This window comes from Lactuca saligna, chromosome 5 (assembly GCF_052625555.1).
Source record: "Lactuca saligna cultivar CGN05327 chromosome 5, ASM5262555v1, whole genome shotgun sequence".
Classification (NCBI taxonomy): domain Eukaryota; kingdom Viridiplantae; phylum Streptophyta; class Magnoliopsida; order Asterales; family Asteraceae; genus Lactuca; species Lactuca saligna.
Window position 1 is genome coordinate 227287403 of NC_136421.1, and position 13588 is coordinate 227300990.

The following is a 13588-nucleotide window of genomic DNA, read 5'->3' on the forward strand; positions in this document are numbered from 1 at the left end:
GGGTCGTTTGAGTTATGGAATGTATAAAAAGTTGCATCACACTTCACATTTATTAGATTCGAGCTATTCCATAAAACAATTCATACCAAGCACTTTAATCATCGTCAATTAGAGCCCGCAAGATTTGACCGAAAATGATATAGTAGAGTTGCCTAACCAAGCCCAATACTATGGGCTAGCTGGAAAGGAAAACTCATTAAATACCATCCAAAGTTTCAAACATCACATGCATGTTTGATGTCGATTTCACAAATCTCAACCATCAAACATTAAAATCCAAAAACAACTAGGGTATGTCTGCAGCCTCATACCCTCATACATATACATCTACGCAGGAATATGCTTAAATGGAAGTTAATTTTGTTGGATTAAAGTTTAGAAAAAAAAAAAAATACAAAACAAAATGGGTAAATGTCACTATAGCCTAATGAAGTTTCATGATTTAGTTTAATTTTTTTTTTTTTTTGGCATTTAAGGGGAACAAAATGTAGTTTTACCGACTCTTCAAATCATTCTATAGAAAAAGAAGGGGTAAGCCGGTTAACCCTATCCTACTCAGCATTTTTTTTAAGACATCTCATGTTAATTTTTGACACGTCGAAAGATTCATTGCCACATCAATAAATGAGGTTTTGACCTAGTTAACCCTTTTGTAAATAAGTCATTCACCCATCACTATCTTCTTCCCCTTTCCTCTTCTACCGTTTCTCTCCTAATCGATACCATGGCCGTGTATATGAAAACAGATCTTCATTTTGCTGGCATTTTTACTAGGTATCCTGCAATAAGTTACTCAGATGGAGCCGAGCAACGCTTTGAAGATGTCGCTTTTACAGGAATGGATGTTAAAAAATTTCTACTATTCATTCAAAGATTCGCGAACGAGGAATGTGTGAATGTGTATTTTTACATGCCAGATATAGAGTTTCTTGAAGGATTGAGGATAATTGCCATCGAGAAAGACTACCAAGAGTTCATTCAAGTTGGGTACGACAACGGATATGTAATCCAAGTTTACATGGATCATCTTGGTTCTAATGTCCATCAATGGATATTGGACGACGAAGCTAAAGTTTGCAGTACTGAAGATATGATGTCGGGTGTAGGGGGAATAACGAGGACTTGCATAGCCTAGGACCTTTTCAGAACGAGATTGATAACTTGCAAGGTAATGTACATGATGATCTTGATTCCGCTCCTATGAATAAGACCATAAATGATGTTTTTTTGAGCAAGCTATGCCCCAAAGCGCAGTCAATCCCATCAAGTCCTCCTGATGAGGAGGCATATTTTCGTATGGATGACAATGACACAAATGTTGAGGAAGTGACAACCTATAATGAAAATGTTATCTGGAAAAAACAAAAACCTGTGTTAGGTATGAGATTTGAAAGTCCAAAACAGTTAAAACATATGTTATGTAATTATGCTATGGCAAATGTGTATCAGTTGTGTTACAAGAAAAATGACAGTAGGAGACTTTTAGTGAAATGTTGTTCTGGCTAGTGTAAGTTTAGACTTTGGGCCTCATGGATGAGTGAAGAACAATCTTTCCAGATTAAGTCACTCATAGATGAGCACAATTGTGCAAGAAATTTCAAATTGGGATCAATTGTTAGCTATGCTTGGATAGGTAGTCATTTTACATCTGAGTTCTTAAATAAGAAAAAAATGAGTGTTAGGATGCTTAAAGAAGAGGTCAAACAAACTTTTGGAATAAATGTGAGTATGGGATAGTGTAGAAGAGCAAAGAAACATGCCATTGAGCTTGTTGAAGGAACACTTGTTGAGCACTATGCAAAACTTTGGTCTTATGGAGAAGAGATAAGAAGATCAAACCCTGGATCAACTGTGAAGATTGGTGTCAATTGTATGCCTCATAGGAAGATTTACTTCAGTAACATGTACGTATGTTTTGAGGGACTAAAGCAAGGATGGAGAGGTAGTTGTAGAAGAGTAATAAATCTGGATAGGTGTTTTTTGAAAGGCTTATGTACAGGAGAGTTAATATGTGCAGTTAGTAGGGATGCTAATAATCACATATTTCCAATTGCATGGGTAGTTGTTTGTATGGAAAACAAGGAGAATTGGAAATGGTTTTTGGAGAATTTAAGGGATGATCTAGGATTGGAAAATGGTTTTGATGTTACTTTGATGTCAGATCAACATAAGGTATGTTAACTACCATATCCTTTAATTTTAGTCTAATTGTTGTTGTTTGTTTTAATAATTTTACTTTTTGGTGTAGGGTTTGTTGGAAGCTGTGAAAGAAATTTTGCCTACTGCATAACATAGGCAGTGTGCAAGGCATATTTTAGCCAACTTTAGGAAAAGATTTACAGGAGTGCATTGTGAGATGATGTTTTGGAGGGCATGCAAGGCATCCACTGAGCCTTTGTTTAATGTAGAAATGAAGGAAATCCAAAATTTAAACCCTATAGCCTTTGAATACCTTATGTAGAAGAACCCTAAATCATGGTGCAAAGCTTTCTTTCAGGAGGGTAGGATGTGTGATGCAGTAGAAAATGGACTATCTGAAAGTTTTAACAATGTCATAAGAGAGGCAAGGAAAAAACCAATTATCACAATGCTTGAGGAAATTAGATTGTATGTTATGGAAAGGTAGTTTAATTTGAGCATGAAAGGTAGTGCATGACCTGAGTTTAAACCATGTCCTGCAATTACACCATTACTTAATAAACTTAAAAAGCTCAAAGGTAAATATTTAATATCTTTAGTTTGATTACTATAAACATAAACTAACTTCCATCCAATGTGTTTAGATACTGGTAGGTTCTACCAACTGGTTTAAACCAGTTCGAGACAAGAAAATTGGCTGAGTCTTACGTGGTAGATTTAGATAAGAAGACCTGCTCGTGTAGAGTGTGGCAACTGAATGGATATGGTTGTGTGCATTCAGTTGCAACCATTTCCTTTCTTAACAGGGATGTTGGAAGTTATGTGGATCCAATGTACTTTGGAGCATTTTACACGAACACTTACAAATATCCAATGAAGGGGATGAACGGGAGCAATATGTGGCTATGTACTAACTATAGTCCACCACTACCACCTTTGAGGAGAAAATTGCCAGGCAGACCTAAAGTAAATAGAAAAAAGGACCTAAGTGAAAAGGCTACAAGGCACATGGTCTCAAAAGTTAGAAAGAGAATTTTATGCAGTGTGTGTAAAGAGGTTGGACATAACAAGGTTACATGTCCTAAAGTTGACAAGCCCAAAAAACTTAAGGAAAAAGAAAGACAATGGTGGAAGTAATGGAGGTGAAGGAGGTAGTGGAACAAAAAAAAAAAGAAGGCAATAATCCAGGTGAAGAAGGAAGTGGAACAAAAACCAATGAAGGGGGTAACAAATGTGAAGCAGGTATTGGAAAACAACCTAAAGGAAAAGACACTACAAGGAAAAGGAATTATTCTGAAAGGATTATAAAAAAGAATGTGGGTAAAAGGGTTGAAGGAAAGAATGGAGAAGGCAATACTAGTGCTAATCCACTATATATTGAATAAGGATAATGTGTTTGTTTTGTGTTTAAGTTGTTGGATCTTCTTGGATTTAGTTATGGATGTTTGTTGGATGTGCTTGGATTTACGTATGGATGTTTGATGCTTGTTTATTTTATATCTAGATTTTGTTACCTATATGTTTGTGGTTATGTTATTTGAGATCCAATATGCATGTCCATATTATGTAATGAACGTGCATGGTTGTGTTAATAAGTTTATGTATTATTGTATATTTATGTGGTCCCAATTGTGGTCCACTAAACTAATATGCGAATATAGTATGTCCATGCATATTAAAGATAAAGTGGGCCAAAAACTATGTTTTCATTACAACTTTTTTGATTCATAGAACCACATTTATCGAAATTATTAAAAATCAACAATAAATTACCATTCTTAAGCAATTACAACATGTACATTATTATGACAAAGAAAATAACCCAACTAACAAATAAACTAAATTTAAGCTTCCAAACATCGTACTAAAGCTTCTTATTTGACCTAAGAGGATCCATAATGGTGAGTTCAATGGGAGAGTTGAATGAGGTGGCAAGTCCATGTGTCATTCAATGTATGAAACTCAACCATTGTGAGATGCCACCTTGGCATTCGATGGATTTGGAGTTCAATGGCCATTAAACTCTTCAATGGGAAAAAGGAAAGTTTTAATCCTTAAATATTTACTATAAATTATATTTTGTAACATTCTATTGAACTTTGTAGAGTTCAATGCATTGTAGAGAAAACAACAATAGAGTTGTATGAATTTAAGAATGATGATGTCATAATCCATTAAACTCTATGGAGTTCAATGCATCGTGGATGCCCTAAGCAAAGTTGCAATCATCATAGCCTCACCAGTTGTGCTCATTGTATGAACTTCATCTACCCAACAAATAAACCTATTTCGGGGATCCTAAGATTTGATATTTGTGAGAAACAAATGATTTACGCATCAAATAGTTTTCAAATCCAGGGCAACAGTAAAACAAAAATTAAAACCAGTTTTTACCTTTTTGGGGCAAGTGTAAAAGGCTCGACCCGGGTTGCTCCGAGTTGTTGACGTTCGTATTATAGCATCATACCCACAAGAACATGCCACTGGTTTGAAGCTTCCTTCCATCTTCATACCTTCAATTTGGACCGAGAGAAAGCCAACCAAGAAATAACAAAGAGTAAATGGTAACGGATCTATACGAGCGGTGTTTATTGGTGAGTACAATGTCAAATGATGAAAATACCCCCAACTATCTCATTAACTAGGCGACAATTCTAGGGTTAGTGTTATAAACACAATTTATTTTAATATTACAATAATATATTGCTTAGTCAACGATTACATATTGATTTATACAACATTCCTGCTAACACAGGACTTCATCTTCCACTTCAAACGATTACACCAAAAAGACACTAATCCACATAAAACCTAATAGACAATATTGCAGCTTAACACAAAAAACACAGACAAAGGACGAGTCAACAAACAACATCAGAAGCATGATTACATTAGAGTGTGCATTTTGTCCACTAGAAAACCAAGCGTCACCACCACCAGTCCCACCAGCACAACTGTCATAGCTTGCATCTTCTTATCTTGGCAGTCTAATCGGCGCTGCACGTCAAGCATTTCGACCCTTGATATCACAGAACCGCGTCCCATTTCTTCTTTATGCGATCCATCTCCACTTGTGTTTCTGCCAATCTCTCCCCACAATAACAAAAAATTGTGTGTATGTCACTGAAGTTCATTCGGTCTCAAGAATTTAACGAGATCGAATCTGGTGACGGTGGTGGGGTAGCCATCTCGTGATTCTCGTAAAAGGGATTGTCTCCTTCTTGTCGGTAATTGTTTGGCCGAAAATGGGTATAATGTATTAGGGTTTGCTTTATTAAACCCTCCCTTTTATATATATTGGGACCACAATGACCTTTAGGGACCAAACAACCGATTCGACTCAAATCGCTGACGTGTAGGGCGAGTCGACTCCGAATGAACTCATTACATGACGTGGAGTGTGACTAGGCTAAGAAACATGTAATAACAGGTCATTGGACTACTTTAGCCGGTAAAACTACATTTTGTTCCCCTTAAATGCCAAAAAAAAAAAAAAACAAAAGAGACTATTTAAACCAACTCATGAAACTTCATAGGGCTACAGTGATATTTACCCAAACAAAATAACCAAAATAACTTTTTGATTAATTGGAAAATCACTCAAAATCAATGTTTTTACAATCTGTTTTCATAATTATAAACATGTAAATAGCATAACAAACCAACTTGTATTAGAATAGAAAACTTATGACCAACTTGCTATAAATTAAACTTTTTATAAACTAGATTGATTGATCTCCAAACCCTCATTGAAATAGGATTCCAATAGTTTATGATGAAAAAATCTTACATTTCATTTATTTTTTATTTTTAAATTTACATACATCTAAGACAGTTTAATTTATCTTTTATAATAATTCCTTTTGTTATTCATTTTATAGAATTTACTTAATTATAAATTGTAAAAATAAAAATAAAATATTCATATTCACGTGTCATATTTTCCATCGTCAAGTCAAATTATTAATTTACCATTTTTTTTCATTGATTTGTAAATCATAAATATATTTGAAAGCCATTTAACGAGTAACAAATTTATTGATTGTTTTCGTAAGTATTTATGCCCAATATCACTTAATATACACACCTTTTAGCTGTTGCCGTTATTTTTTGGGTTTTTTTTTTTTTTTTTCAAAAATTCAATTACAATTTGTTTTCTAGGTTGTTTATTACTTGATATTTTTATTTTAAATTGTTTATTATTTAATCTTTATCTTTACTATATTATTAAACAGATATTTCTTGAATTTTAAAAGGTACGAATATAATTACATAATGTACAATCTTCTTAAGCTTATCATCTCACCATGCTATTTACAATAGCTGGAACACACTTATCGCTTGAAAAACTCTCTCTCTCTCATATTTTCAGAAACCCTAAATCTTGGATCTCCTCCTAGCATGCGTCAACAAACCACCAACACGAAGCAATGTTCCCTCTTCTTCACCAACATCAACCCATCACAATTGCTCCACCAACTGCTCTTCCACTTCGCACCACACTCAGTAACTTATAACTTTTAAAAACCCTAGCCGCCCTCAACATCTCCACCATCGAACGTGTCTACCACCATCACAAGCTTTCACCACCACCCATTTCTTCTCTTTTATAAAACATAGAAACCCTAGCCACCACGACATTCAAAAGTTACCATCACTGTCAGCAATTCACCACCATCATCGTCTCCTTCTTCTGGTGTTACATACAATTAGGATAAGATCAATAAATAGTTGGGGATATTTGAACCCTTCTGCACAGTAAGATAAAGTAAAAGCATCGTTATTTTCTTTGTTCGAAGATTGGGAACAAATACTTTCATCAAAGTTGGAGTCGGGATTATACAATCTAACTTTGCCAAATGTTAAACACTGTTCTTAGGGTTGAATTAGAGAACAATTGTTCTTACCCTGTGTGCTTGACACATGCTTCTTGCTAACCCAAAAGATATCAAACACAACTCCATTTTCCTTCTCTTTCTTGTGATAAATCTCAGTACCTCTCTCTCACTCTAAAATCAACATCCCGATCTCACACTAAAGTGTCTTTGTGTAATACTCTATCTAAACTTTTTTCGCCATACCCTCGCTCCACCAACACCGTGCCTACCTCACTCAAGACTGCAACATGGGAGCATTCACGAAATGTTGAAGAATATTGGTTTTCCCATGGGAGTAATTCCAAATACCACCACACCTCATCTTCATCCAACCGCTACTCCATCGTACCTCTTCCACTACACCTACAATCATCGCACCATTATCGAACCACCGTCTCTACACCATCGCAGCTTCAGAAACCCTAGTCGTCACCGTCATTACACCTGTCTCATCCACTACCAACCCACAAATGCACCACCGCTTCGCCTCTCTGTCTTTATTTGGTTTGCGATCACATACACAATACCCCATATTTACGCACAAACGAAGGTACAAACTAATTTTCTCGATAATAATACAAATGGGTTTTCGTGCCTTTTAAATAGGGTGATATGGTTACTCCAATTTTTTTTGTACGGCTGCTTAAAGATTTAATCATAGATAAATAGTTTGTTGAGGATAAGTAATGGAAAGTATTTTATTCCAATCATATATTCAAGCATCCACTCCCCTTCAATTTCCTTGAAGTTTAGTAGATGTTTCTAGCCTGATATTAGTTGATAGTTGGATATTTTGATTTCGATGGAGTTTGTTAATTATCTTTTGTGAATTCGTTGGTTGTTTGTCTTTATTTACTTATGCAATTGGTTGGATGATGTTTAGGTACATCAATGTGAGAGGAATTTGAAATTTGAATGACAGCCAGTAACTTCTGGTGATGGAAAAAGGACTTCCTTTTGTAAATTCGTGTCCTTATCAGCTCGAATAGGGCTTCATTTTATTTAGTTATTCAAGTAGTTAACTATCATTTGGAGATAATAATCTTTCTGCAGGGCTTCTTCGATTAATGTTGATTAGTTTTAATATGAAGCAGAACATAATGGTTATTAATTGATTAACATTGCTTTTTATGTATTTATAGGTTAAAGGATGTGGGTTGATGGCAAGTATGGAGAAACCAGACACATTGAAACGAGTAATGCTTCGTTTAACCATCTCTACATTTATCTTTAACCATCTCTGCATGCATCTATATAGTTTAACTGATTTGTGCAATGTGCCACAATATAAATGCAGGATAAATGTAATTGTATGACTTCAGACGTGGGTTAAATTCAAGATTTAGTAATATACTTTCATTATAATTTCTTCCACTTCTGCCATTTTAAAGGTTTAAAATCTCTGTAAAAGCTAAAAAAATACCATGAAAAAGCTTAAAAATTTACCATTTCTTTACTATTTCACGTGGAAATTACATTGTTACTTCATGCAGGAAATGAAAGTAGATTGTAATGTATCAGGTTAAATTGTTTTCTTACTATTTCATTTTATATTCTTGAAATACCAGTGTACATTAGTTTTTTTATATCTATTTCATGCACCAAAACTAAAGTAACAATGTACTTAAATTTTTTTTACCTATGTCAACGTTGAACTTTTAATGCGGAAAATATAGAAAAAAAAGTTCAAATTCACTACTATTTCATGCACAAAAACATAGCAGGGATGATATCAATGCTATTTTACAAAATAGTGTCATTTTCATATGAAACACCATGAATTCGTTTAGTAATGTAAATGAAAATTTTAATCTTCCTGATTTCTGATCAATAAAGAGTACAATGTTATAATGCAAATAACTATTCAAAAGTATTCCCATACTATTTTTTTTGAAATAGTATAATTATTATCGTTTGGTAAGAAATCCAATTGAAAGCCGTTTGTTTTAGTGTAAAAAATGGAAGTACTATGATATCATAAACCAATAAACTTTCATTGCTATTTTTTTCATTTGATACCTAATACTTTTCCAACAATTTTTAGTTGTTTTTTGACATTATTTTCATTATTCCTTGATAGTTTTTTCACTCTCATTTTCATTGTTTTTTAATTGTTTCATTTTTTGCATAGTTAAAGTTTTATTGATTTTTTATTAGGCATTATATATTCAGTTTGCAGTCTTTTAAAGATTCTCCTTTTAAAGATTCCCCTTAAATATCAAAATTTGAATTTGAAGAGTACTGTTGCAAGTAATCAAAAAAAAAAAAAAAAAAGATACAAATGCTAACAGTCAAAGAAATTATTGGCGGTAACTTTTAAATCTCCCCAACATAACATCGGATGAAGTAAAATATTGTAGTGTAACACCTAAATTACGTGTTGAAGAATAACGAGTAAGTTGTTAGCATCATATTTCAATTCCTCCAGTACTTTTTATTTCTTTGTTTAATAATTATCTTAAAAAATGCACTTGTTTAGATCACACATGAATTCAAGGTCCTCTTGACTGACATTACTCAACCCAAAACTCAATGTAAGAATCTTTTCAAATACAAGTTTTTTCTTTGGGACCAAGAATATTAAAATCCTATAGTTTATTACCCTTGAATTAATTTTTAGACTTTTTATATTGTTATCTAGATAGAATAGAAGCACTTTGATATTGAGGTCTTATTTAATTATTAAGAACATTGAAAAGTATTATATTTATGGTAAATATAATTATTCTTTTACCTTTTTAACTTCTAACAACTTATTATTTAATATTTACCACTTTTAAACTTTCTTGGTATTTTTGTTTGATAATGGAATGTAAGCACATTGTTCTTATTAGTAGATTGCCTTTATTACATTTTTGATTAGCCATTGTACACTAAAAGGTTTATCCAGTTATAGCTTTACACGGAAGGTGAACACGTTGAATTGAATTCTTATTAAATAATATATATTTATATAAATGTCCACTGGCGTATTGATGAACATGGTGAAAGATATATTTAGAGGAAAAATAAAAATAAAAATGAATATATGTTCTTTTAGATAGTTAACTCATATTCAAAATTCAAAAGGAATTTTGATCATAAAATAAAATATGCATCTTTAGATAAGAAAAGAAAAATTTATTCACACCACTTATTTTTTTAACTGAAACAACATTATATTTTTGTTTTAGACCCAAAATAATACATATTTATTTACATAATTTAATATAGTCAATTTATGGTTTAATATGCAAAATTCATAATTTAATATATCCCATTTTACAATAATTCAAAAAATTAAAAGAAGTTAAACACAAACTCTGCGATCATCATCCAATACAATACAATACGATCTCACCAAATCACATGTGTTATCGTTGTAACCATTCTTACTTCTAAATAAGATCTATATGTATATAAACATTTTAATTCATTTATTTACAGTTTAATGTAGACAAATTGTAAAACTATTATATTCTTACACATTTATACACACAAAAAATAAATAATTTGAAAAAAAAATTAATACAAAACTCATACATCAATAATTCATATTTTAACACAAAATTTATAAAATACTCACAGCTTAATACAATTTACAATTTAATACAGTCAGTTCACAGTTTAATATACAAAATTCATAGTTTAATATAATAAATTTACAGTTTAATGCACAAAAATTCCATATACTTAACTTAAAACTTATATTTATACATTTATATATAGACAACTAGTTCACAACTTAATACAGTGAATTCATAATTTAATATACAAAATTAACCATTTAATATAATATATTCATAGTTTAATACATAAAATTTACAATTTAATACAATTAATTAGTAATTTAATATAGTCAATTCACAATTTAATATTATGAATTCACAATTTAATACACGATATTAACATCTTAATATAATAAATTTACAATTTAATATATAAAAAATATACATTCACACTCATATCCTCAACTTAGTAGACTTGTTCAAACACTAATTCATACTTACAACTTATAAAAACTTATGAATTCACGGTTTAAAACTAATATTTTATTATTAATAAGAATTAAAACTAACAATAACATAAGTAAACAATAATTGAAACATTACACATCACAATTCACAGTTTAAAAAGATTTAAATTCATATTATTTGAGAAAACATTCACATAATAACAGAAATTCTAAATTCAATTCGTAACATAATAACTAGAAAACATAAAACAAAATTCATAAAAATTTTCACAGCTTAATACAGTAAATATACAACTGAATAAAAAAAATCATAAAAAATTTCACAATTGAATACAATCAATTCACAGTGTGTAAAATACAATCAATGCGCAACGGAATACAATCAATTCACAGTGTGTAAAATACACAGTTTAATACAATACATTCACAGTTTAATACAAAAAAGTCATGAATCCACATTCAAATGCTCAACTTAAATTTAATATTTATATCTTCATATCTAAAAACTAGTGTTTCTTTTAAAGTTTAATTTACACAATATTCATATTTTAAATTTTATCACTGTATTTAAAACTATAGAAAATTAGATCTTTGCATAATCTTTTTTTAATTTTATTTCATATTTAAGAAGCAAACACAAAAAGCGTATAACAAATCCTAAAATATGATAACTAATCTAAATTTTTTGTAATAAAAATGCATAAGAACATAAAAACTTCAAGCATAAAATCATATATGAAGTTATAAAATCTGATATGAAGGTATACTACCTCGATTTGAGTGAATATCCACTTGATTTTTACAAAATTATCAACAAAAAGGATAATTCTTTAGATCAAGAAAGAGTTAGAGGCTTAGAGAACATACATCGATAAAGATAGTGAATAAGGAATTGATCTGAACACAATTAACGGTGAAGACGATGAGGAATTTATTGATCTGAGCATAGGTTGTGATAACTAAAGGTCCTCGGTGGTCGGAGATGAAAAAGGTAGCTTGAGGTAGTTGCAAACTAATTAGATATGGAGGAGGAGGTTATGGAACTGTGGTGGATATTCACCTCTCATCGGAGTTGTTGATATGGAGAAAGGAGGTTGTTTGTATTAAGAACCGCAGATCAGAGAAAAATGTGGCATGCGACATTTCTAGAGTTTTGGCAAGGTCGTTGGTCGGAATCTGGTTGGAGACGAAGTACAAAGAATAGATATGAAGATGTATAAAGTCAATTTCGACGGTAATGGTGGTAGCTAGCAACAATGGTTACAAATCTGGTGGTGATTTGACATCGTCGAGGATATCAATTCACTGGAGCATCAATGAAGGTGAGGAAGTGACGGTCGTCGGAGATCGCGTGACCGTCGTTTGTGATGGAAGTGATGGCGACAGAAGGAAGTGGTAGGTGAGTTAGGGTTTAGATGTTATTGGGGTTGGAAGAGTTGATTTGTTCTTACAATCTGGTGGAATAAGTTTTTCTTACTGTAAATAAACAAGTGTGGGGTCATTAACCTTTTTGTAACACAAAAAAACAAAAGGCTGAATAAATTATTCAGGTTTATGTATTTACAATTCCAATGCCTAAATATTATATAATTTATATTTCTATAATGATGGAATTATTTGAAACTAATGGAAATCGGATGAATGTTTTTATATTTTATGTTTTTATTATGAGGTTCTTAGGGTTCTCAACCTTTAGAGGTTCTCATTTGAACATTTACCTATATAAGGGTATGACAAACAATTTATGTGTCACACCCTCAAACCAAGGATAACGGAAACGTCCAGGGGTGACGGACTTCATGTATAGTATCACAACAACGAGTATAATAGTGCTCAAAGTAATTACAACCATCATAAATATAATTGAAAAAGTTACATCACAGTAAGTTTACATATTTAATGATTGATTACAACATGATAATAAAAAGTTGTTCAACACTGTAGCGTTCCATCCTCAAAAGCTTGTGGTTACCTGATTTCGTTGGTTTCCTGAGAATACAAGTATTTTTGAAAGAAAAGTGTCAACAATTAAGTTGGTGAGTTCATAAGCTTTTAACTGTGATGCTAAAATCCTTTCCTTTGTAAAAGTGATGTTTGTTCAAGAAAAATCAAATAATTCCCTTATAAAATGTATTGTAATCTTCGAGTTCAAGACCGAAATGTACAAGTATTTTCCCATACTTAAAGAACTTTTATACAATTTAAATCGACCTGAACTCATTAAATTAAAAAGTAAGAACTCGTAAATCTTATATTTTTTTAATGCCCCATGTGAGTTATTATAACCATACTATGACCTGTCGGCCTCATAATACGACGTTCTTCAGGCGTCGCCAGTTAAATGACACTTGTCACCACAGACCTGTCGGTCTAACTATTGCATGCAGCTTAGGTGCGGGTTTGTTAGACCCAATATAGATCTATACACAACTATCACGTTCTCCCTATATGAGACTCTGGTTATAATTTACAGGAATTTTGACTTTGTTACTTTGGAGCTAACGCAAAGAGAAATGTCTCACAAATTTATTCATTAACAAATTTACGTGAACTGAACTGAAAACCCCTTTTTGTATAAACCCGTACTTTGTATACGTACACCATTTATATGAACTGA

General features: G+C 32.0%; 1 protein-coding gene across 1 annotated transcript; it reads left to right on the forward strand.

The window, feature by feature from the left end:
* The first annotated feature begins 6386 nt into the window (after window positions 1-6386).
* LOC144997506 (uncharacterized) lies at window positions 6387-8531 on the forward strand. The gene is made up of 3 exons (XM_078957410.1): window positions 6387-7566; window positions 8159-8212; window positions 8314-8531. The coding sequence occupies exons 1-3, from the start codon at window positions 7282-7284 to the stop codon at window positions 8347-8349; spliced, it is 375 nt and encodes a 124-aa protein (XP_078813536.1). The 5' UTR covers window positions 6387-7281; the 3' UTR covers window positions 8350-8531.
* The last annotated feature ends 5057 nt before the right edge of the window (window positions 8532-13588 follow it).